This window comes from Octopus bimaculoides, chromosome 8 (genome assembly GCF_046866305.1).
Source record: "Octopus bimaculoides isolate indiv1 chromosome 8, ASM4686630v1, whole genome shotgun sequence".
Classification (NCBI taxonomy): Eukaryota; Metazoa; Mollusca; class Cephalopoda; order Octopoda; family Octopodidae; genus Octopus; species Octopus bimaculoides.
Window position 1 is genome coordinate 16,662,288 of NC_142935.1, and position 25,000 is coordinate 16,687,287.

At 35.1% G+C, this 25,000-nt stretch overlaps 1 protein-coding gene across 1 annotated transcript in view; it reads left to right on the forward strand.

Annotated features, from left to right (window-relative positions):
* LOC106867494 (cytochrome P450 10) overlaps positions 1 to 24,372 on the forward strand; it is a 28,499-nt gene extending 4,127 nt beyond the window's left edge. The window contains exons 2-12 of the mRNA XM_089356138.1: positions 1,035 to 1,183; positions 6,280 to 6,459; positions 6,987 to 7,183; positions 8,623 to 8,816; positions 11,283 to 11,503; positions 12,125 to 12,277; positions 14,385 to 14,551; positions 17,908 to 17,986; positions 19,461 to 19,620; positions 22,396 to 22,439; positions 24,033 to 24,372. Of these exons, the coding sequence (XP_089212264.1) occupies positions 1,055 to 1,183; positions 6,280 to 6,459; positions 6,987 to 7,183; positions 8,623 to 8,816; positions 11,283 to 11,503; positions 12,125 to 12,277; positions 14,385 to 14,551; positions 17,908 to 17,986; positions 19,461 to 19,620; positions 22,396 to 22,439; positions 24,033 to 24,155 (1,647 nt within the window). The 5' untranslated portion in view covers positions 1,035 to 1,054 and the 3' untranslated portion in view covers positions 24,156 to 24,372. The remainder of the gene's footprint in view (positions 1 to 1,034; positions 1,184 to 6,279; positions 6,460 to 6,986; positions 7,184 to 8,622; positions 8,817 to 11,282; positions 11,504 to 12,124; positions 12,278 to 14,384; positions 14,552 to 17,907; positions 17,987 to 19,460; positions 19,621 to 22,395; positions 22,440 to 24,032) is intronic.
* Positions 24,373 to 25,000: the final 628 nt, after the last annotated feature.

Here is a 25,000-nt window from a genome sequence, read left to right on the forward strand (position 1 = left end):
AAGTTTCAGCTTGTACAATTACTCTGATGATGGTTTAGCAGGCAGAAAAAAACTTCGCAGTCACTCTCAATACTATTCCTTTTAAAAATAATAAATATGTATTATGTAAAAAGTATTACGATCCTTTAATTTGATGTAAAATTACTTTTGTTCCACCTTAATATAAAAACAAATAATATACATATAAATAAACGGTGAGCGGACAGAAACGTTAGCACGTCGGGCAAAAATGCTTACCGGTATTTCGTCTGTATACCGAGGTCGACTTTGTCTTTCATCCTTTCAGGGTCGATAAAGTAAGTACCTGTTGAGCATTGGATGATGTAATCGGACCCTCCTCCGAAATTGCTGGCCTTGTGCCAAAATTTGTAACCATTATATCATATGCAAATATATATAATATATTCCTATGTATATGTGTATGATTATATGTAATATATATATATATATATATATATATATATCTTGGTATCTATCTATCAACATACATACATACATACATACATGGATACTAAGTATCGAACCGCGAACGAAGATATCGTTATCTGTTATTATTACCATGTCATGCGCTTATGTTTAGATTCCATAATTAGCTGATTTTATATAGAATTGTCTTTTACTTTTTTTTGCTTGAAGCTTCTTTAAAATTATACCTTGTTCCTTCGTAAAATAAATCATTGCGTTTACTGAGTTTGGTTGTCAATACTTTTATGTTATTCATTGTGTCATAGACCAATACATAAGTGTATTTAAACCATGCTTAAATATACGGCTATATGATGACGAATGGAGACTAAACGATTCGAGACGTTGCGTTTTACAAACAAGAAACAAAGGAAAATAAGCTATGGAGATGTGGTTAACATACACAAAGTATTCCCACTGTAATGTGCAAAACTATCTAGAATATCAGCCTTCGTATTTGGAATCCTGACAAGCATTTCAAGTTAGGTATCGAAGAAAATCAGCAATTGGGTTTTTCGCTTATTCTTAAATAATTGTGTTTATATCGTCCTTTTTTTGTTCGATTTCAGTAAAAGTAAAACAAAGAAAAATGGCCACTTTTCGAAGATTGACACAGCAGGTTTATAACAAGAGTATATCTTGCGTAAACATGCGCAAGATAGCTACGTCAGCCACAGGAAAACAACGGGTAGCAGAGCTTGACGACACATTTATAACGGTTAGTTTGATTTCTTTTATTTTTTAAAACATTCTTTCATTTATATTTTCAAGTGTTACCGAAAAGTAAAAAAAAAAAAAAGAAAAAAGTTCCTATCTACTTAAATTCGTAGAAACTGCGTGACGTCATAGTTATGAGGGATGTTCAAAGAGTTTTGAGACTAACATGAAGTGACACATACAACCATAAGTTGAAATCACGGTGAAAGGGAACATAAACAGGTTCAAAAATTTTAGAGCAACACCTTATATAGAGAGAGGCACGTGACTCAACAGAGAAAATACTAGTAAATGGCTTCCAAAAGTGGTTATGAATCAAGATATTTGTAGAATAAGGCAAGGAAGCGTTATGAAATAGCAAGAAATGGCGTTTCCAGTGGGGAATCGAAACAATTGCAGTGACATTAAGCATTTTCACTTTTTAAATCATACATATATTTTGTTCCTTGCCCACCTAGGAAAGGTTTAGCTTATCGGATATTTTGCACAGGACATATAATACAGAGTCGTTGATGTTGAAATTCCAACGGAGCCTTGCATTTTGGTTAGAAACCGACTCTCTCTATTGGCAAGAGATCTTGAAATAAAATTGAACAATGGCATGCATACATACATACATACATACATACATACATACATACATACATACATACATACATACATACATACATACAGGCACACATATATTTATATATATATATATGAATATATATATATATATATATATATATATATATATATATATATATATATATACACACACAAATAGTAAATGAGTATATGCATATATATGTACAGGTATGTGCATACCGACATCCACCTGTATGTATAGGTGCATATCTGGGTACAGGACATTGCAAACAAAACGTAGACAAGAAAACACATAAGCCACATAGAGAACATTTTCCTTCATCAGCTACCCCCGTTTTAACACCGGCGTTTCGAAGAGCTGGGTAGGACGCATCGTTAAAACGGCTCTTCCCATGGACCGCAAATTAAATTTGTATACACAAATTAAACCTTGCCATGGAGGAATGTAGTGGCGGACAAAAAACAAGACAGGAAAGCAAACGGAAAAGGCTAAACGGCCAGACGGGAAAAATTATGTGTGTATGAACGCGGCGGCTATAAACAATGTAAAACCAAAAAGGAAATGTTCAATTGTCACTAATTGTGACTGATAGTGCAGGATAGCACCTACATTGCCATACGCACCCACACCCACCCACACACACACACACACACACACACACACACACACACACACACACACACACACACGTGACTGAGCTTGTGACTCAGTTGATGCTGATGAAGTACCAGCTACATGTATCTATGTAACCCATAATTTATATTTTAAATTCATATTTATGGAGATCAGCCCTCAAATCTACATTTTGTGATATATTTTAAGATTAATTTGCCCCACTTTGCATGCGATGATAAAACATTGATCAGCAACATGTTGACAAGAAGTAATTAATGCAATACAGGCCGGGCATCATAACTTCTAGCCATGACAAATATAAGTAAAAGTTCATTCAAGTTGATGAAACGCTCCAGAACAAAAATACTTTATAATCAAGTAGTTTTCTCTCTACTAATGTATTCCTGTTTGATTTTACACAGTTTACCCCCCCCCCCCCCAGTGTCATTTGACAGATTAACACTAGTTTCTACCCCAGGACTTATTCTTTGTGAGTCTAGTACTTATTTTATCGGACACTTTGCCGAACCGCTAAGTTACGGGGGACATAAACGCACCAGCATCGATTGTCAAGCGATGGCGGGGGAGACAAACACGCACACACACACGACAGGCTTCTTTTAATTTCCGTCCACCAAATCCACTCACAAACCTTGGTCAGCCCGAGGCTATAGTAGAAGACACTTGTCCAAGGTGCCACATAGTGGGACTGAACCCGGAACCAGGTGGTTGGGAAGCAAGCTTCTTACCACACAGTCGCGCCTGTATGTGTGTGTGTGTGTGTGTGTGTGTGTGTGTGTGTGTGTGCGCGCGTGCGTGCGTGCGTGAGTGCGTGTATGTGTGTGTGTGTATATATATGAATTATTCTTTAACAAGAATAGTGTTGAAGAATAACACAAATGTACTCAATGTATTGAGTTATCTATCAGTGAAATTGTTTTTATTATACATTGACATAAAACAAAAATGTACATAATCATACATACATACATACATACATACAATAAAAACATCAATAAAATGCAGACATAATAGACCGGATATAGTAATCTGGGTCAGAGAAGAGAAACTGTGTACAGTAGTAGAAATCAGCTGTCCTGCGGATGTCAACATCACACTAAAGATTAGAGAAAAAGTGAACAACTGCGCCGAGCTACTGAGAAATATGCAGATACTCCACCCAGACTACAAGTTCAGATTCATACCAGTGATTGTTGGGGCATTGGGATATGTAACGAACTGCCTCAACAAAAACCTGGAAAAATTAGGGTTCTCAAAATCTGAAAGAAAAAGGCTGATTAGGAGACTACAGATTCAAGCCATCAATGGAACTGTAAAGATATGTAAAACTTTCCAAAAATTTAGCACATAAATACATATGCATGCATCTAGACATGAAAATATATACATAAAAACGCATCCATAAAACAAACATGCAAATCTGCGCATACACTAACACCAAACACTGCACACACACACATATGCACAAATACCTAGATGATGTTGATTAAAGTTCCAATGAAGGAGCCTTGAATCTATGTTAGAGTCCGGCTCTTTTTCTATTGACAAGAAATACAGAAATGAAACTGATTGATAACATACATACATACATACATACATACATATACATATATATATATATATATATATATATATATATATATATATATATATATGTATATGATACATAAATTCAAAAAGGGATAAAACTCTTTTACAAGAATTTTATCAAGAAGCCAGTGTGTAAAAAAATTCATAAGGGAAATTTCTATTCCCAAGAATATAATTATTCGTTTATATTTATATAAAGGGCATTATTACAGAAAAATAATAACGCCACACAGTGGACTTCTCAAAATAACCACATTTAGTACCTAATGCGAGGAAAAACAACCAACAGAAGACGACCAACTTTCTTTTAAATAAACTTAACTGTGTATCAACCGATTTCGCGATTACTAGAATGAATCTAGATTTCGTTCATCAGCACAGTATTGTCCCCCAAAAATATATAAATAAACAGAATTCTCACCTCACCAAAAACGAACACACTACGTATCCGACAGAGTAAAGGGAATGAAGTTTATCTGCATATATCTTCATCAAAGAAGCGGGAATACTTCCGGGTTGCTCCTGGGTACCCATGACTTTTGAGAAGTCCACTGTGTGGCGTTATTATTTTTCTGTAATAATGCCCTTTATATAAATATGTATATATATATATATATATATATATATATATATATATATATATATATATATATATCAGTGGCGTCTCCGGTACTCGGGCTCTTTGGGCTTAACCCGAGTACAAAATTTAGTAAAGTGAACGTGTTTTTGTATTTGCAAGCTGATTTAATTTCTGCCACTACTGACTTCAAGTATGTCAATAACTAAGGCTCCTTTTATTAAGCATGGTCGCAGTTCATTTACTTTCGTTCAGCGTCTGGCGGTCGCCTTATAGTTGTCCTGTGTCCAAAAATATCATTCCTAGCGAACGTTCTCTCTACATCTTTCACACGCGCCTGACTCGAGCTCAGATATTACAGTCCAAGTTGTTATCTATAATCGTAAAAATTACAAGTAATTCAGATTGAATGTTTTCTTGAAACAATAAATCACTATAGAGGTTAGTATTTAAATTCCAATGTATATATATATATATATGTATGTGTGTGTGTGTGTGTGTATATATATTTATGTATATATATATATATATATATATATATATATATGTATGTATATACGTGTATATATATGTATGTATATATATGTAGATATATGTATGTATATATATATATATGTACATATGTATGTATATATGTATATATATATATATATATGTGTATATATATACATATATATTATATATATATTTGTATGTGTGTATGTATGTGTATATATATATATATATATATATATATAAGTATATATGTATGTGTATATATATATATGTACGTATATATATATATATATATATATATATATATATATATATACATACATATATATATATATATATATATATATATATATATATATATATGTATATATCTTACACACAAATATATATGCATGTATACATATGCGTGTGTATGTTCATTCATACACACACGCACTCGCATAGATAGGCGTACACACATATCCACACGCATACAGGAACATGAATACTCAGATTACAGTAATATATACACATTTTCTTTCAAAAGTCACAATGATATTTCTGTCGACTCGTCCTCTCAGAATCTAGGTTGTATATGTCGATCCTTATCTGTCTAAAATGTCTGTCTAGTTTTCTTATGACAGTATTTATTACTAACGATCGCCTTTGAATCCGAGGTTTCATGTTACAAATATTAAAAGAAAACCGGTTCAGCTGTATCACAATTCAATAAAAATAACGATATTATGGGGTATATTTATGAGGCCAGTGGTTAAGGTGTTTCGCTTGGGTTCATAGGATCGTGGATATAATTGCTGTATCAGGTAGGGAATTGCGTCCTTAAGGCATTTCATCTCACTCAGCTGTGAATGATTACAAGCTGGGTGCTGGAGTAACCCTCTCTCCCCTTACAGTAGAACATTCTGGATGTTTCTCAAGGTGAGGGGCTTAGGTGGCTGAAGAACCTGAGACGGGCCAAGTGTGAGGGTCTGTATCTCTTTCATACTCATTTAAAAACAATTAACGAAGAATTCTCAAAATAAAAGAGAAAATAAGAAAAATTAAGAAACGCAAAATAATATGTAATAAATATCCTCATTTCAAATCAAAGGGGAAAAAATGCAAATATTTGAGACGAAGAGTGGATTGGTTATTTTTTTTAAGAAGCAATTGTTATATACATGTATGTGTGTGTGTGTATATATATTTTTTATTTTTTGTGCTACAGGAATGTCCTATGAGGAAAACTTTGAACGTTCTCAAGACATATGCTTCGGAAGAGCGAGCGAGCACAAATTTGATTGGACGTCCATTTGAAGAGATACCTGGACCTAAAGGGTTACCAATCTTAGGAACGCTTCTCGATTATTTCAAGAAAGATGGTTTGTCCTTCACAAAAATGTTTGAGGTGAGTTTGAAATTTATGGCAAATTCGGCACGGTTGCGGCGTTTGCACTGTCGTCTTCATTGTTGTCATCATCGTCATCATCTTTGTCATCATCGTCATCATAAACATCATGATGTTGATGATCATGATCATGTTGTTGTCGTCGTCGTCGTCGTCATAATCATCATCATCATCAACAACGTCTTTTACACGTACTACACAAAGATGGAATGCGGTTGCCTAACTTTATGTCTAACTTTAATGTGCCGTTCTATCTCCGTCTCTTTCTTCCTGCTTTTTTAAAATGTCTGTATTCCTGTGTGATTCTATTTCTCCCTTTACTTTTCTGCCAGAACATTCTAGACTTCTTGTTGAGGTTCACATTTTCCATGCAACGTATTAACTTAGAACAATTTAAATTATTATACATTGATAGTTTAAATTCGTCTGAACGAATCTAAACAACATTATAACTGCTGTGTCCAACGAATAGAAAGCAAAAATGTATACCTTGAGTTAATATGATTTCATCTTATTTTTTCGTTCAGGCTTACAACAAAAGAGCACTAGAATATGGTCCAATATTTCGAGAACAGATCACAACAGTAAAAACAGTAGTAATAAGTGATCTAGATGAATATAGCAAAGTTATCAAAGCTGAAGGCCGCTTCCCACATCGACGAGAAATGGAACCAATGATGTACCACCGTCATCAACGAGGAGTTGATCTTGGATTAATCAACTCGTAAGAAAATTTATTTAGTTCATTACTTATCTATTTACTCGAATATAATGCTGTCTTGAATATAATATGAGCTCCCGCTTCTGTACCAAAAAATCGATAAAATATTTCGTCCTCTTATTTTTTTCCACACGAAGTATAGTGTCAATACGTATATTTGTATATATTGTGTAAATATCTTATACGCTTATTTAATCTTACTGTTTTGCATTAAGGTTCTTGCATTGTACATAAATATATGTGGTAATCGCGTGCTTAATCCTTGAAATAATTTCTAAATGGATATTAGCCTAAATCCAGTCTTAATTATATTAAGCAAGAAGGGATCTCCTTAGATAATCTTCAAGACAGTATAGTGGCTTAAATAAATGTAGTTACTATAAATAGATTTATTTAAGCAATCACACGGACTTTTACTGGTTTGCTTCTGACTTTGGATTTTATTTAATATCCAGGTAGTCTCCTAAGGAAAGGATTTTTTAGTCTATCGCAGTTCATTCTATCTTGTTAGTATTTATACATATCTTATTAACCTCTAAGAAGAAAGAGATAGACTGCGAAGTGGACACCGCACAGAGAAACAAACTCTGACTTCGTAAACATCATTTTCTTCTCTCTAACCTATTTGAGTACATTCCTGGAATATCTCTGCGATTGTAAATAGGTTATTCTTTAAAATGCATCTTTTGTTTTATCCCTTGTAGTCAGATAAAATAGCTGAGATTACTGGATGAATTATTTGTTTTGTTTGGACAACATGGAAAGAAGGTAGTACCCATAATCCTTTAGAAAGCCCCCGATTCTGGTGTGAGTGAGGAAAGAAGTTATATTCGAACTGCAGACTTGGTCCGAATATTTGCAACATAGAGGTGCAAGGTGCCAGGAAGCGGTGTTAAACTGGATGGCAGGTTAAGTTTACTATCCAAGCAAGTCATGACAGAATTTGAATTCTAAGCGTCTAGGGCAGAAACGAATACTGCAATGTATCTGGTTCGATTCTATCACACTTCCACCAATTCAATGCTCCGGACTGAATTTTTTTTATCAATCCCTAAAGTTGACTTTGGCAGGATTTGAACTCAGAACATGGAGATTCGATATAGATTCTGTGATACATTCTCTATTCATCGCTCTAATGACTACCATTTTGCCTTTTATTAGAATAATGGCTTTTATGCTGTTCAAAATTTGTCCGGCTTATGCAGAAGGGAAGTAGTGTACTGTTCCTGTTCTTTTAGAGAACTTTAAGAAATGAGATGGTTTCTACTATGTATTGAAAATCGCTGTATTTCAACCGTTTTTCTAATGCTTAGAATGTATATGTTTATATGTATATATTACGTTGCTCTAGTCAACTCTGCTGACTAAAAGAAAAAAAAAAAAGATCATCGAAATCTTTGGAGTTGTTTTTAAAATCAACCATTTATCTATGTATGTTGTAGGCAAGGCGAAGAATGGCACAAATACAGATCAGTGCTGAGCCGAAAACTTCTTCTCAGTAAAGAGATACAGCAGCATTGTTCAGCGATGGACGCAGTTGCCAATGATTTCATCACCAGACTTGACTTGTTACAACAGTCGGAAAGTGGAGAAGTGCATAATTTAGAACATGAAATTTTCAAGTGGTCTATGGAGTGTAAGTATTACGTAACTTCATAGGTAGAAGTAATAGGTGTTGATGATGATGGTGAGAATGCTAAAAGAGCTTCATGTAATGCTGGTTGTTATTTAGTTTCAAGTCAGCACTGACTGAGAAGATCGCTGATTAAAGGGGCTTATTCTATAACCATCCTGACATTTTGTTTAGGACTGTAGTAACCAATGTGCCCATTTTAAGGACAAGGTGGTGTGAATTGAGGGAATTTGGTTGCCGACTGAGCGATCGTGTAACAGCTCCCAAGAAGTGGTAGTTGGTTGTGGTGGCGGTCGAACCAAGGAGACTTTGTTTTCATTGGTTTCTCAAATTGCTGTTACTATCAGTCAGTCTCAACTTCTGACAGACGAGTCACCGCTATTCGGTGATTAGGCGAAATTTGAACTCAGAATGCAGGGACCCGGTACAGATACCACAAGCCATTTCGTTTGACCCTTTAACAGTCTCGCCAACGCGCCGCCCTGGACTATAATTTTTTTTTTATCTGCACCGAATTTGCAACGTCTCAATATCTAAAAGTTAAATTAAGTAGTTGAATAAATAATGGGATTATTTGACGACAAATATTCCAGTTATTTAACCAACTGAGCACTTTGCTCATTTCATTAGTTAACATATATATGATCAAACACAGAGACCGGTTTTAGTCTGCGTCTGCAAGACTTGGACTATTTCGTAAAATCGATAATAAAAAATAAGTGCATTGTGCCGTGGGGAATGGGAAATCCAACGCTTCTGACAGCCCTTCTTCAAGAAAAAGTTGATAGAAGAAATATGAATTTCTCACTTTATCGATTTTACGAATTAGTAAATAGCTGCCTATTTCACAGATACTTGTACCCTTAACTTAATTCTCAATCAGAATCAGCTTCATCTTCTGTATGACCAGGCTGGAGCAGAATGTCCGTGCTGACAACAGAAACAGTCAATTTTATAGTATTTTGAGAAGGATTTACACTAGAAGTACCGATCAGTCATTTATGACCGCTTTTGCTTTTTACTTTTTAATTTCTTCTACTGTATTGAATGTGCAAACATGAGCATCAGTTCAAATATATATATATATAACATGCAAACAAACATGCAGACAAAGCAACCAGGACTCCAGGCCTTTTGTGTATGTACCACATACACAAAATAGCATTAGAAGGCAAAATACGCGTATGCTACATCGATGCTTTCACTGCGATAGAAACCAGAAAACCAAGACAAAATGGTGTATAAACCCGAGGCACACAGAACTGCTTTGGTAATGAAGTGAATGAACGCAATAAAAAAAGAGACTACAGAATAACTACGACAACGACGATGACGGCGATAACTACCAGGGAGACGATGATGATGATTTATTTTATGGGCCATTGGGACCCAAGTTAGTGAAAACAAAACAAGGGTGAAATAAGCATACATAAAAAAAAATGTTGGGTTTTCTACGTGTAAAAGAAAAATTAACAAAGACAACGAACAGCAATAAAATTGCAAAAACGAAAACATTCTAATTGGGAAAAATTAGTTTGGGTAATTCGTGGGGAAAAAACCCTACATATAGGCTGGGAATAAGAAAAGTAGCTTGGGTAATTCGAGGTAAAATCCAATACAAAGGCTATGTTTACTCTGCAGTATCCAAGACATCAAAAGCACTCCCTTTCCAGCTTCTTTCTCCCTCTTTAGACGAATATACTCAGAGTAGACCCATTCAGCTTCATCCGTGATCTAACTTCTGTTAAACACTCAAGAAAGCAGAATCTCCCTCTCAACTCTGACCAGTCTCTTCTAGTGGTACTTGAAGAAGTTTATGAGAGCTTGACTAGAAAGGAAAATACCTGTTTTCAAGCCTTTCAGATGAGTCCATCACAAAACACTTTTCACTACACTGACCAAGCAGAGGATGGGTAGCCGTCGTTCCTGCTAAAGAAAGGTGTTGGATTGATTTTTTAAACATAATAACGATGTTCGGGGCATTGCTTTTCCTAGTTCAGTTATTTCTATGATTCTAAATGTTACCACTTACGTCTGTCGTTATCTATATACACATACAGCAACTTATTCAAATAGTGAAGTGTGTGGATCAATTCAATTATTGTATAAATAACTAATTGTGGTTTTAAAAAATGACAGGGTCAGGACACCTAAAGATTTTAATTAATAAACATTAACAAAATGCGAAACAGAGTAGGGCAATGAGCCTGATCTTTAGTGTTACAGTGATAAATATAGACATTAGCAAACTATGGTTTAAGCGTAATTCCTAGATACTAGAACGGCTACATGCTTATGCATACACACACACACACACACACACACACACACACACACACACACACACACACACACACACACACACACACACACACACACACACACACACATACACACACACTTATTGTATGAATGAATATTGAGTGGTGGTGTGATAAATTAAAAGAATGACTATTGTTTTTACTATAGCTGTCGGTACGGTACTTTTTGAGGAAAGAATCGGCTGTCTGGACCCAGAACCACCAAAATTAGCTTTGGATTTCATCGCTAACCTGGTCGGCTATTTCAAACTGATGCAGCCCTTGATGTACAACGCTCCCATTTATAAAATATTCCCTACCAAACAGTGGAATCAGTTCGTGAATTTTGCAGATAATGTGATGAACATAGGAAAAACTTTTGTCGAGAGAGTAAGTTATAAATATTTCACATGTTATTGCTTAACCCTGGGTCAATCCTGATTGAGTTGATGTATGAACAAAATAGCGAAGAGACATTCCCTCTGTGTTTCAATTTTTTAATCGACGCTGTTTCTTCAGGTAGGGCAATGATCTGGTTAATATCTTGAGAAAGCATCTAACGCAGAAATTTTTGTTCATATAGAAATATAGTCATCGTAGATATTTAATTTAAAATTTACTTGACAAAATGGGGTAATTTTCTTTGGATAATGAGATGCGATCGTTCCTTGTGCTACAAGTTTACGTTTCAACACGGAATATGGATACTTGAAGGCACACAAGCCACATTATGTTACACGAAGGCATAGGAGGCATGCTATATACTTTGTTTAGATTACATATTTATTTCTTATTTTTGTATATCAGTACGACAGAATACCTCGTTAGCGTATTACTATTGTGGAATGATGTATTGCTTACATTTCTTTCCTATCAAGCAGTTTGATATACTTGCACGTAAATCTATCAGCATACATATCCTGTATGAAATGTAAAACGCATGCACACAGACACACACTATAGGCTCACCCAATATATATATGTGTATTTTTTCTCGAATTTCGTTGCTAGAAGATAAACAAACTACAGAAAGAGATAGAAGACGGCAATGTCAATACTGAAGAATCCTCTAAATTTCTATCCTACTTACTCACCCAAAAATCCTTGTCTCTTTGTGAAGCTACTTCATCTGCAGTTGATCTTCTCAGTGGAGCTGTAGAAACCGTAAGTATTTCTCTATTGCTTATTGCATTTTATCACTATTTACAGACGTTGAATGATTTGAGTTTATGAGTTTTCAACCTCTCAGTTACATAAGGACCCAAAGACATTTGTCTAAAACGTCAAAAGAACAGGTGACCAAATTCCCTTGTAGAATTACGAGCTCGCACCTGGCCACTTCCTCTCCCACATACCTTTCTGCAGAAAAAAACAAAAGAACAGAGACCATTAATTGGTTTCTCACAATTAAGAAATACGCACGGTGAATGCAATGAATATAATAAAAATAGGCCTTAAAGCAAGAACAGACATTTTGGTATCACTTGATTTCACATTTTGTGTTTCTTAATAGTGAGAAATTTATGGATTTTGAGTGTTAGCTCCTTTTTCTAGCAAGTGGTATTCCAGTACCCTACTTTATATACATACATACATACATAATTATATATATATATATATATATATATATATATATATATATATATATGTATATATATATCAAAATAAGCAACAAGGATATCCAAAGTTAATGCAGTACGATCGTTTCATGCGACTCCATTTATTTAAGCAATGTGAACATTACATCAAATGTAAAATGCAGAGCAATCCTCAGTCAAAATGATTTTTTTGTATCCTTCCTTTCTACTTGGAGAGTTTAAATGTAGTTACAAAAATATGTCCTTCTGTTGAAATGAAATTTCAGTAAATTTCTATATCTTTGTACAGCTGAGGATTGCTCTGCATTTTACATTTGATGTAATGTTCACATTGCTTAAGTAAGTGGAGTCACATGAAACGATCGTACTGCATTAACTTTGGATAACCTTGTTGGTTATTTTGATTTTAATCACCTTATTTTCGAATTGTATGGATAATACCATACTTAATTCTGGTGCCAAAACTTAAGTACCATATTCACTTTGAATCTAAATTTTATATATATATATATATATATATATATATATATATATATATATATATATATATATATATATATATATATATATATATATATATATATATGAACTACAGATAAATGTAGGGTGTTGTGAATCTAAACTAGCAATTTCCTTTCGAGTGAACTTGAGTTGTTGATTGACAGAAACGTTAAGCTGTCATACAAAATATGTTGTACTATATAGTTATGGCCTTTTACGTTTATGAGTCACAATACAACTAAAGTCAACTTCATCATTAATATTTCACCAACTATTACTCAAATATATACACACATACATATATACATACACACATACACACATACACACATACAAATACTTGCTTCAAATTATGTAATAGAATCAGTTCTAGATTAAGATCTTTATTCATAGGACATGCTAAACATATGTATATCGTCGAAAGGTCAGAAAGAAAGAAAGAACTCTCTATAGACGTAGTGTGTTAAAAAAACACAAAATATTTCAGAACTAGACAAAACAAAATCGTCCCCGGAGCGACCGCCAGAGTGACAAATGCACATTTCACAGTTTTTACAGCTTTTTAATACACACACACACACACACACACACACACACACACACACACACACACATACACACACGCACGCACGCACACACACACACACACACACACACACACACACACACACACACACACACACACACACACACACACACACACACACACACACACACACATATTATTTAAAAGAGTTCCAACTCTGTTTTTTATGTTTTATTTATATTCTTATGAAATTAATGTGGGATATAGAATATGGAATATATAATATAATATAAATGGTAAAATGAAATGAAGTATTGAATGTCTTATTGAATATATGAAATATTGAATATTAAATATAGAGAATCAAATATATAAAGGCGAGTACATATTTTCATGCTTATTGGCATTCATCAGGCAGACTGTAACAGACTGTAACATATTCCTCTATACACGATCATACAAAAGCCTTTTTTGTATATATTTTTTATTTTTTATTTTGTATATTTATTTTTATTCACACACACACACACACACACACACACACACACACACACACATATACTTATATATATATATATATATATATATATATATATATATATATATATATATATATATATATATATTCTATTGAATTTTCTTGCAGACGTCTAACTCCATAGTCTGGGTGTTGTTTTGTCTTGCTAAAAATCCACAAGTCCAAGAAGAGATACACAAAGAAGTATGTAAAGTCGTTACCCCAGGAGAAGAACTGACATCCACGAAACTTGCCAACATACCACTGGTGAAAGCCTGTCTCAAGGAAGCTCTTCGGTAAATATCTTTTACTAGTTGGATTTGTGGAAATTCCACGGAATGGAAAAAATTAAGTGGACCTGTTTAAGAAAGAAAGGATAATTGGCGTTTTTATAGATTTCATAGTTTAACTTTCTTTAGATATTCTTGACGTTCTTCTACATTCATTTCCTCACGTCTCCGTCGATGTTGTCTTTTTCCTCTTTTTATTATATCTTCTCGCTGTTCCTCTATGATCCGTACACTATATCAGGCGCATCCTTTCTCAGGCAGCCTGCAACCGTGTTTCTTGTGAATCCAGAGTTTAGGCTAAATTAATCCCTACAAACAAATATCAATTTTTTAAGCGAGCAGACAATAAATAATTGCACTTATGCACAGGTCGACTTTGCCTTTCATCCTTTCGGGGTCGATTAAATAAGTACCAGTTACGCACTGGGGTCGATATAATCGACTTAATCCGTTTGTCTGTCCTTGTTTGTCCCCTCTGTGTGTAGCCCCTTGTGGGTAGTAAAGAAATAGCACATAAGATGGTCGCTATAAAATATTAGTTCAATACAAAAAAAAAATACCTTTCAATATCAACACACCACCACCGCTATCTGCCTCTCTTTCTCTCTCTCTCTCTCTCTCTCTCTCTCTCTCTCTCTCTCTCTCTCTCTCTCTCTCTCTCAATATAACTGCCTCTCCTGTCCATCTCTCGCTACTTTTCCCTTCTGCTAACTTTTAACCAGGTAATAAGTATTCCTTCCCTACACCACCGCACATCGTTAATACTTCTCTCTCCCTCTTTTTCCCTCGTCGTCTTTTTCTCTCATTCTTCGCTTCTACCTTCAGCTGACCACGTAACACATTAAGCTTAAGTGTATTAATACTAATTACATTTCTCTACTTTTTCCTCTCTTCTTTCTCCACTTCTCCCACCCTCTCTCTTACTCCACCTCTCACTCACTCCACCTCTAACTAACTAATGTACAACAGGCGAACGAACAAGCAGAATATTATATAAATTATGAAACAAATATTCTTCTTCATTCATTTTCAAACAAGAAAGCAAGGAGCATTATCATCCTTGGGCCCCCACACATATGTACATGTATGTATGTATGTATGTATGTATGTATGTATGTATGTATGTATGTATGTATGTATGTATGTATGTATGTATGTATATGTATACATATGTATGTTTATGTGTATATTTATGCGTTATATACATATGAGTGTGCATGTATGTATGTAAGTATACACCGTACAGGTTAACGATATGGGGCAAGGGACGAGGGACCAATCGATTTATTCGATGCCTGCTACAAGTACTTTATTTCATTGAAATTCGGCGGGATGAAAACAAAGTTGGCTTCGGTCGGGTCTATGAAGAAATTCGAATCTGCCCTAAAATGATATCAAACAAAAGACAAGAATAATCCCTGGCAATAGAGAGAATGATGGGTCTATGTGGATGCTAGCTCTGCTAGAAATAGCAAACAAATATCCCCCAAATCACACACTAATGTCGATGGAGGGACACGCTAGATAACGCAGTTTAATCCCTAAAAAATGATAATAAAAATGACGAGATGAAAATTAGCTTCTTAAACATAGGAGATCTGGTTAACATTTTGCCTGTGAATTAGTATCGCATCTAATGCACTGGACATATTTCCCTAGTGTCTATGCACCATACGTGATACACATTTCCAAATTTTTCAATCATTTGAGTAATTTGAAACTTACGAAACGAAAGCTTTCTATTACGTAGATCGTAAGAAACGAGGGCTAGCTAAAAATTTGAAAGCAAAGATGGACAAGCAGGACAGGCAAAGGGTTAAATATTAGACCGGCCGATATACAAGTAGGGAAAAATATGTTAAAATCTTACAACTGTAGTATTTACGGGGAAAAGGCGTTCTAGAACCCACTTAGCAATTTAGAAGTAGGCCTACTTAGTAGTTTAAAAGAGCCAGTATAGTTTCTTAGCAACATGAGAAACACTCAAGTCTAAATATTTGCTGACATCTGCATTTGCCATTTTTGTGGCAGAAATAGATGGAATATTTATTGTGTGTATTTATGTACGTATGTATGCATGCGTGTATGTGTGTGTGCATGTGTGTGTAGTGGGAGGAACACACAAATTTATACACATATACACACACACAATCATTTATATGAGTGTGTATGTGTATGTGTATGTGTGTATATATATATATATATATATATATATATATATATATATATGTATGTATATATATGTATGTATATATATATATATATATATATATATATATATATATATATATATATAAATATATATATACACACTCGCATGTATGAATTTATGTGCTAAGAAGCTTGTTTCCCACCCCAAGATTCCGGGTTCAGTTCCACAGTGTAGTACCTTGGGCAAGAGTCTTCTACTATAGCCTCGGGCCTACCAAAGACTTGTGAGTGGATTCGGTAGACGGAAACTGAAAGAAGCATGGCGTTTATATATATATGTATGTGTGTGTGTGTGTGTGTGTGTGTGTGTGTGTGTGTATGACTCAGCTTCACATTTAAAAAAGTTTCGTAGGTGTAGAATACGTTTATATCATGAGATACTCGAAGTCAGGTTTAAAGTATTTTACAGTTCTATATTCAAGAGATGAAGAATTATGTACATTTTTTACATTTTTTACAATTGACGGATATTTGTCCTCATCTTGTTTGTTGTTAACACAACGTTTCGGCTGATGTCCTCTCCAGCCTTCATCAGGTGTCTTGGGGGGAAATTTCAGTGTTAGTGAGAACCTAGGTTCCCATTCCTAAAGTATTTTTCGATGTTATTATTATTATTATTATTATTATTATTATTATTATTATTATTATTATTATTATTATTCAGGTCACTGCCTGGAATCGAACTCGGAATCTTGGGGTTAATAGCCCACGCTCTTAACCACTATGCCATATGCCCTAGCGCGGGCTACTAACTAACCCCAAGATTCCGAGTTCGATTCAAGGCAGTGACCTGAATAATAATAATAATAATAATAATAATAATAATAATAATAATAATAATAATAACAACATCGGGAAAATACCTTAGGAATGAGAACCCAGGTTCGAAATTCCCCCAGTTCACCTGATGAAGGCTGGAGAGGACATCAGCCGAAACGCTGTGCTAACAACAAACAAGATGAGGACAAATATCGGTCAAATGTAAAGCTGTATAGCAAAAAAGAATATTTAAAAGATTTATGTAATTTGGTGAAAGCGAACGCGGAAGCAAATGGAAGAAAGGAATCTTTAAATCTCTTGAAATATTTTTCAAACATTATTAACATTACACAGAGTAATATTTGTCTGTCTTTATGCGTATCTAACAACAGGATTTACCCCATCACCTTCGCCACCAGCCGAGTTACAAACAAAGATATAGAAGTATGTGGTTACCATATTCCAGCAAATGTGAGTATTCATTTCTTCTTTCCTGGGTTATCCTCACAAGATTTTAAACCTACTAATGAAAGTTATAGGTAGTTGATATGTTGTTGCTAACTCATTTCATTTAGTGTTATTGAAAAAGGCACTGAAGTCTCAGCAACTCAGTCCGCCTTACTGTAAGTAGATATCATGTGGAGATAGAGCATACCTCTATGAGCGCAGGGCATAATATATAATAGATTGTGCTCTGATAGTTTTGGAAAGGGATAGGCTTTACTAAATCAGGTGTCTTTTCCCGAAAAGACAGAGTTAGTATAAAACCTTTAACGATCTGATTCCAAAACATTCTTTCTAGAAACGAACTCTATTTGTAAATAGGAAAATGATATAATGGTTTGATTCCACTTCGAGATAATTATATGATACAGTTTCGAAACTCAATTGAAGATATCTTAATAAAAGCAATAAAAAACAATACGAATGTTCGAGACAACGAGTGAACCCCTCATGATTTACGACTTATTAGGAATAGAGGCTGAATCTTTCTCATATTTTACCATACCGTCTTTTTAAAAATAGTGGAAAGACGTATTATATAATGTATACTGAGATAAACTTTGATAAGATTGGACGGTCTGGACAGGGTAAAACAAATTCTTATTCATCTGAATATATGAACCAGTTTTTATTCTTTGTTAAAACTATTTTACGTGACAAATGTTGTTAAAGTTCCGATTATGTGGAGCTTAACAATTCCATTTGCCTGTAAATTTTAGACCATTTTATGAGTGATTAAAATAAAGATGGCAAAATCTGTAAAACAGCGGGTCAAATACTTTACAGGATCCAGTGAACATTTCTATATTGTGAATTCAAATCCACGTCGCAATCGACTTTGTCATCATCATTCAGCGATCGATATTATAAAGTATGAGTCAAGTACTGAGAGTTGATATAATCGATTATCCCCAATATTAAAATGTGTGAACTTGTTTCTATGCTACAGATCTATAATATCGATTAATTAATTAGGGTTGTAGGCTAGTAGAATCGTTACTGCGCCAATAAAAATGCTTAACGGTATTTCGTTCGTCTTCACGTTCTTCGTCCACCGACGTCGACTTTGCCTTTCATCCATCAAGGTTGATAAAATAAGTTCCTGTTGAGCACTAGGGTCGATATAATCGACTTACCATTTCCTTGAAATTGCTGGCCTTGTGCCAAAACTTGAAACCAACATTAATTAATCAATTAAGGTGGCGAACTGGTACAATTGTTAGCACGCCGGCTAAAATGCTTAGCGGCATTTCGTCCGTCTTTACGTTTTGAGTTCAAATTCCACCGAGGTCGACTTCGCTTTTCATCCTTCCTGGGTCAATGAAATAAGTACCAGTTGAATACTGGGGTCGGTGTAATGGACGTACCCCCTCCTCCGAAACTGCTGGCCTTGTGCCAAAATCTGAAACTAATGTTAATTAACTTATTTATTTATCAACAGACCCATGTCCAGTGTAATGTGTATGGTCTAGGACGCAACAGTGACCTTTTCCCACAACCACTGGAATTTCGACCTAAAAGATGGATCGGTAATCGTTCTGACAACAATGGCAAAGCCCTTTACAATCTAACATGGGGCCATGGACCTCGGATGTGCATTGGTAAGTAATTCTAGGATTTGTTGACAAGATGTTTCCTGTCTCCGATTTTCCTTCAAAGTTGTGATATTAAGATTTCCGTATTAATTTTTTTTTCCAAGTACAAACTTCTCCCCACCTCTCTCTCTCTGTTTCGCTCTTTCTGTATATCTATAATATATGTCTTTCTACACACACACACACACACGCACACACACACACACACGCATATGTGTATGTTTGTATGTATATGTAGGTGTATGTGTGTGTGTGTATGTGTGACTGTACGCGTGTGCGTGTATGCGTGTATATGAAAGTAAGTATAAATGCATGAATGTATGAATTAAATAGTTCAAACGATAAAGACGATGAAGCAAATTAAGATTAAGAAGAAACCCAGCCCCACCCCCGCCATCACTCTCCCCGTTACCCTCTCCACTATCACCCCCCCCCCACCGACTACATAAATAAATTGAATTTGGTATTTACCAGAACATTAAATAGCGTTTAACTTGGTTGAAAGCATTTTAATTTCAAACATCTGAATATCATAAATAACTATTTAAACTTGAATGCCTGAAAATCTGTATTAATATATCTGTATTAATATAAATGCGTGGAGGCGCAATGGCCCAGTGGTTGGGGCAGCGGGCTCGCGGTCATAGGATCGCGGTTTCGATTCCCAGACCGGGCGTTGTGAGTGTTTATTGAGCGAAAACACCTAAAGCTCCACGAGGCTCCGGTAGGGGATGATGGCGAACCCTGCTGTACTCTTTCACCACAACTTTCTCTCTGTTGTGCCTGTAATTCAAAGGGTCAGCCTTGTCACACTGTGTCACGCTGAATATCCCCGAGAACTACGTTAAGGGTACACGTGTCTGTGGAGTGCTCAGCTACTTGCACGTTAATTTCACGAGCAGGCTGTTCTGTTGATCGGATCAACTGGAACCCTCGGTCGTCGTAAGCGACGGAGTGCCAACAACAACAACAACAACAACAATAAAAATGCAGGGGAGGGCGACGAGCTGGCAGAATCATTAGTATGCCGGGAAAAATGCTTATATGAGTTCAAAATCCGCCGAGGTCGACTTTGCCTTTCATCCTTTCGGGATCGATAAAATAAGTACCAGTTATGCACTGGAGGTCGATGTAATCGACTTAACCCCACTCCAGCCCTGAAATGGTTGACCTTGTGCCAAAATTTGAAACCAATATAAATACAGGGTGACTGTAAAATTTCGATACATATGCAAGAATGCATATTTTCAATAGTCGCAGGTGTGGCTGTGTGGTAAGAAGCTTGTCTCCTAATCATATGGCTCTGGGTTCAATTCCACTGCGTTGCACCTTCGGCAAGTGTCTTCTACTATAACATCAGGTTGACGAAAGACTTGTGTGTGGATTTGATAGACGGAAACTGAAAGAAGGCTTGTCGTATATATAGGGGTTACCGCACGAGTAAAAGAATCTGAAATTGCAGAAAATGAATCTGAAAATGCAGGAGTCATTCAAAAGTATTTATTAACTTAACCGGTTTCGCTTATTTAAAAAGATTTTCAAAAGTAAGGTCTCCGCTGTGATGAGTCTGTTATGCCTCAAGCTACTGCTATCTAGCACCTTCGTATGATCTCTACTCAACCGCTACACAACTGCTACTCGACTGCTACTCAACACTCCTATCACGGCCAGACTACCTCTATTCATATGTCTTGGGAGTTCCCACTTCTTCGCCTGGCGGCGTCGACACAACGGAGTCAAGAATATTTTACATTAAGATCACGAAATACATTTTTTTACAGTGATAAGAAGATAAAAATTATTCTACATAAATATATCCAAATCAAGAATAGTCTTTGACAAGATGATAAAACGTGTCTGGTTTGTCAATCATTGAGTGATAAAGTTTTAGTCTCACTGTGATCAGATTCTTTTCGTGACAAGTTTACTCATGCCCTAACCCCACCTCCAAATTTACTTTGTAATATACATATATATATATATATATATATATATATATATATATATATATATATATATATATATATATATATATATATAATTATGATTTTATACATATGCTGGCCTTGTGCCAAAATTCGCTGGGGCACCGCCTAGAAGAATTTTTAGTCAAATGAATTGATACCAGGACTTATTTATTTTGTTAAGCCTGGTACTTATTCTGTCAATCTCTTTCGCCGATTCACTAAGTTACGGGGATGTAAACACACCAACACCGGTCGTCAAGCTGTAATGGGAGACAAATACAGACACAAAGACACACACACAGACAGACAGACACACACACAGACAGACATACACACACACATTTATATACGTCGAATCTATGGTAGAAGACACTTCCCCAAGGTACCACGCAGTTAGACTGAACCCAGAACTATGTGATTGGGAAACATACTTGCACCTTCCTGTATAGGTTTGCAATAGAACTCTCTGAGAGAACACGTTGCAATGTCCGGAAACATATAAAACCATGTAAAACTTTAGAGAAACAAACCTAGCTGTTTCTACCAATAAATAATATCTAAGGCAGAACTTTTTCATGGATCCTTAAAATACTACTCTGGATCCCGATTTTACTATTTTGCTTGCATGGACCCCCAAAAACCCTACATGGGTCCCGGTTGAGAACCACTGGTCCAAACTTAATGGTCACTCTGAATATTATTTGATAAAATATATCGGCTTTCCAAAATACCTTATATATTTTCATATTTGTGCCTATGGTTTTTAATTATGAAATATAATTCTTCTCAAAAGTATGTTTATTTAATTTTGCAGGTCGAAGAATAGCTGAGCAAGAAATCTTTATTCTCTTGACGAAGGTAAATATTTTGAATAATCAAATTAATTCTATCAGATTATATACTCGTTATATACTCGAAATACTTATAAAAAAATAATATACAGGGTGTCCACAAAGTCTAGGTACATGGGGAATAACACATACTTTAAGAAATTATTATTTCTTATATTTAATTATGTTATGATTTTATTTATTCCATGTACCCACATGGGGATTAACACATACTTTAAGAAATTATTATTTCTTATATTCAATTGTTTATGTTATGATTTTATTTACTCCATGTACCCAGACTTTGTGGACACCCTGTATGATGAATTACCTGTCAATTTCCCAATGCTAACCTGTTGCTACTGTTGCTAACAGCGGGGTGTTTACTGCCGTGAACCAAAACTTCTGTAACTAATCACTCATGTGCATTATCTCCAATATAATGCAGAAATATATGAGTTTAAGAAAATTAATTGAAATATTATCGCTAAATTCCCCCTCTTCATTAGGGTGGCAAGCTGGCAGAACCGTTAGCACGCCGGGCAAAATACTTCGAAGCATTTCGTGCGTCCTTACGTTCTAAGTTCAAATACCGCCGAAGTCGACTTTACCTTTTATCGTTTCAGGGTCGATAAAATAAGAACCACTCAAGTACTGGGGTCGATATAATCAACTATCCCACTTCTCATAAATTCCAGGCTTTGTGCCTATAGCAGAAAGGATTATTATTATTATTATTATTGATTGATTGAGAGAGCAGTGCATGCCATCAAAGTGATACTGAGGTAAAATATACGAAGCCCACTATACCCATCATGACTACCCGTCTGATAAGGGTACACCAGGCACATGAGTCGCAACCATATGTGCGCGACATCTTGATCTCATATCAAGATAAACAGCACATGACCTCGCAGGTGGAGCCGAGTTAGAATTTTCTTGAGGTCGAATAACCCATCCTGCTCAAAACGTCCCTGAATAAGGTTTGTTTAAGGATGTTGAAACAAACACTCATGTTTCCAAAGGTGAATTATCCAAACCCCAAAGGATTCCTCTCAACACATGGCTATGATGCTTCCCCACTATTTCTGCTCGTGATCAGAGATGCACATATCATCAGCCACTAAGGGAGATGCTCAACTGGTTAAGGTCAAACAACTGACAAGCAAATCTGTGGTATTGAGCAGAATATTTGCTGTAGCCCAGCTTCTATACCAAGGCAAAACAATGTACATGATAACATTTCCAATCAGTTAAGATCAAGGTGGCGACTTGGCAGAATCGTTAGCAAGCCAGGCAAATTGCTTAGTGATATTTCGTCCGTCTTTATGATCTGAGTTCAAATTCTACTGAGGTCGACTTTGCTGTTCATTTTTTCGTATCGATCAAATAAGTACTAGTTAAGCACTGGGGTCGATGTAATCGGTTTAACACCTTCCTAAAAATTGCTGCCCTTGTGACAAAATTTGAAACCATTATTATTATTATTATTATTATTATTTCCCCCCTCAATCGTTCTTGATTACCCAAGCTAGTTTCCAAGAAATGAAGAAAACCCCCAAAATATATTAAAATGGCATGTTATATATTTCATTCTTTTCCTTTTTTTTTTTTTGACTAGATTATTCAGAATTTCCGATTGGAATACAACCACGAAGATGTTCAGCCAGTACTTAATACAGTTATGACACCAGACAGACCACTTCTAATAAAATTCATTCCACGCCATCCAGAAAACCAGTAACTTAAATGAATGAATGAAAGTTAAGAAGCACAAAACCTGTGATATTTTAATTGGCCAAAATATTTATTTTTGTTTTTAGTGGGTAAAACAGACAGAGGGATGGGTTACAATATCGTATCTATATTCTTCTATAAAAATTGAAAAGAAAAGAAAAAGTAATTTAATAACAAAAAACCCCAAAAAAATACGTAACAAGAAACAAAAAACAAAAACAAAACACTTATTTCAACCCAGGTGGATATTTTCTTTAAATACTCAAGTTATGAACACACGAACATACGACCACACAAACATACATATATACATACATGTTTGTGTGTGTGTATGTGTCTTTGTATGTGTCTTTGTATGCGTAAATATAGATATATACATGCAAACGTACATCATGCACACTCACACACATATATGCATAATGATATCTGATGGTATCCAAAATATGTGCGTTAAGTCTGCCCATTACGCAACGTAGTGAACATAGTCAAATGAATGTTCGTAAGGATATTAAGATTTGCTAAATGAATGAACTTGTGTTTTGTGCATAGTCTCCTTGTGTGTGCGAGCATATTGAGTATATTAGAATACAGTATGTAGATCATCGAATTTGAGAGCTATGTGAATGAGAAATATGATAAAAAATCCCTATGAAAAGTCACCAAAACAAGGAAAAAAGACTAAAAACAAGCATATAATAATTATTTATATAATGAATTATATATATATTATTTTGTTAAAAAAAAAGTGAAAGAACAAAAAAATTCAAATTAAAGATTATTTATAAATTAAATTTCGAGAGAGAAAGAAAGAAATGCTACTTTCTCTCAATATTTAGAATGTTATATAAAAAA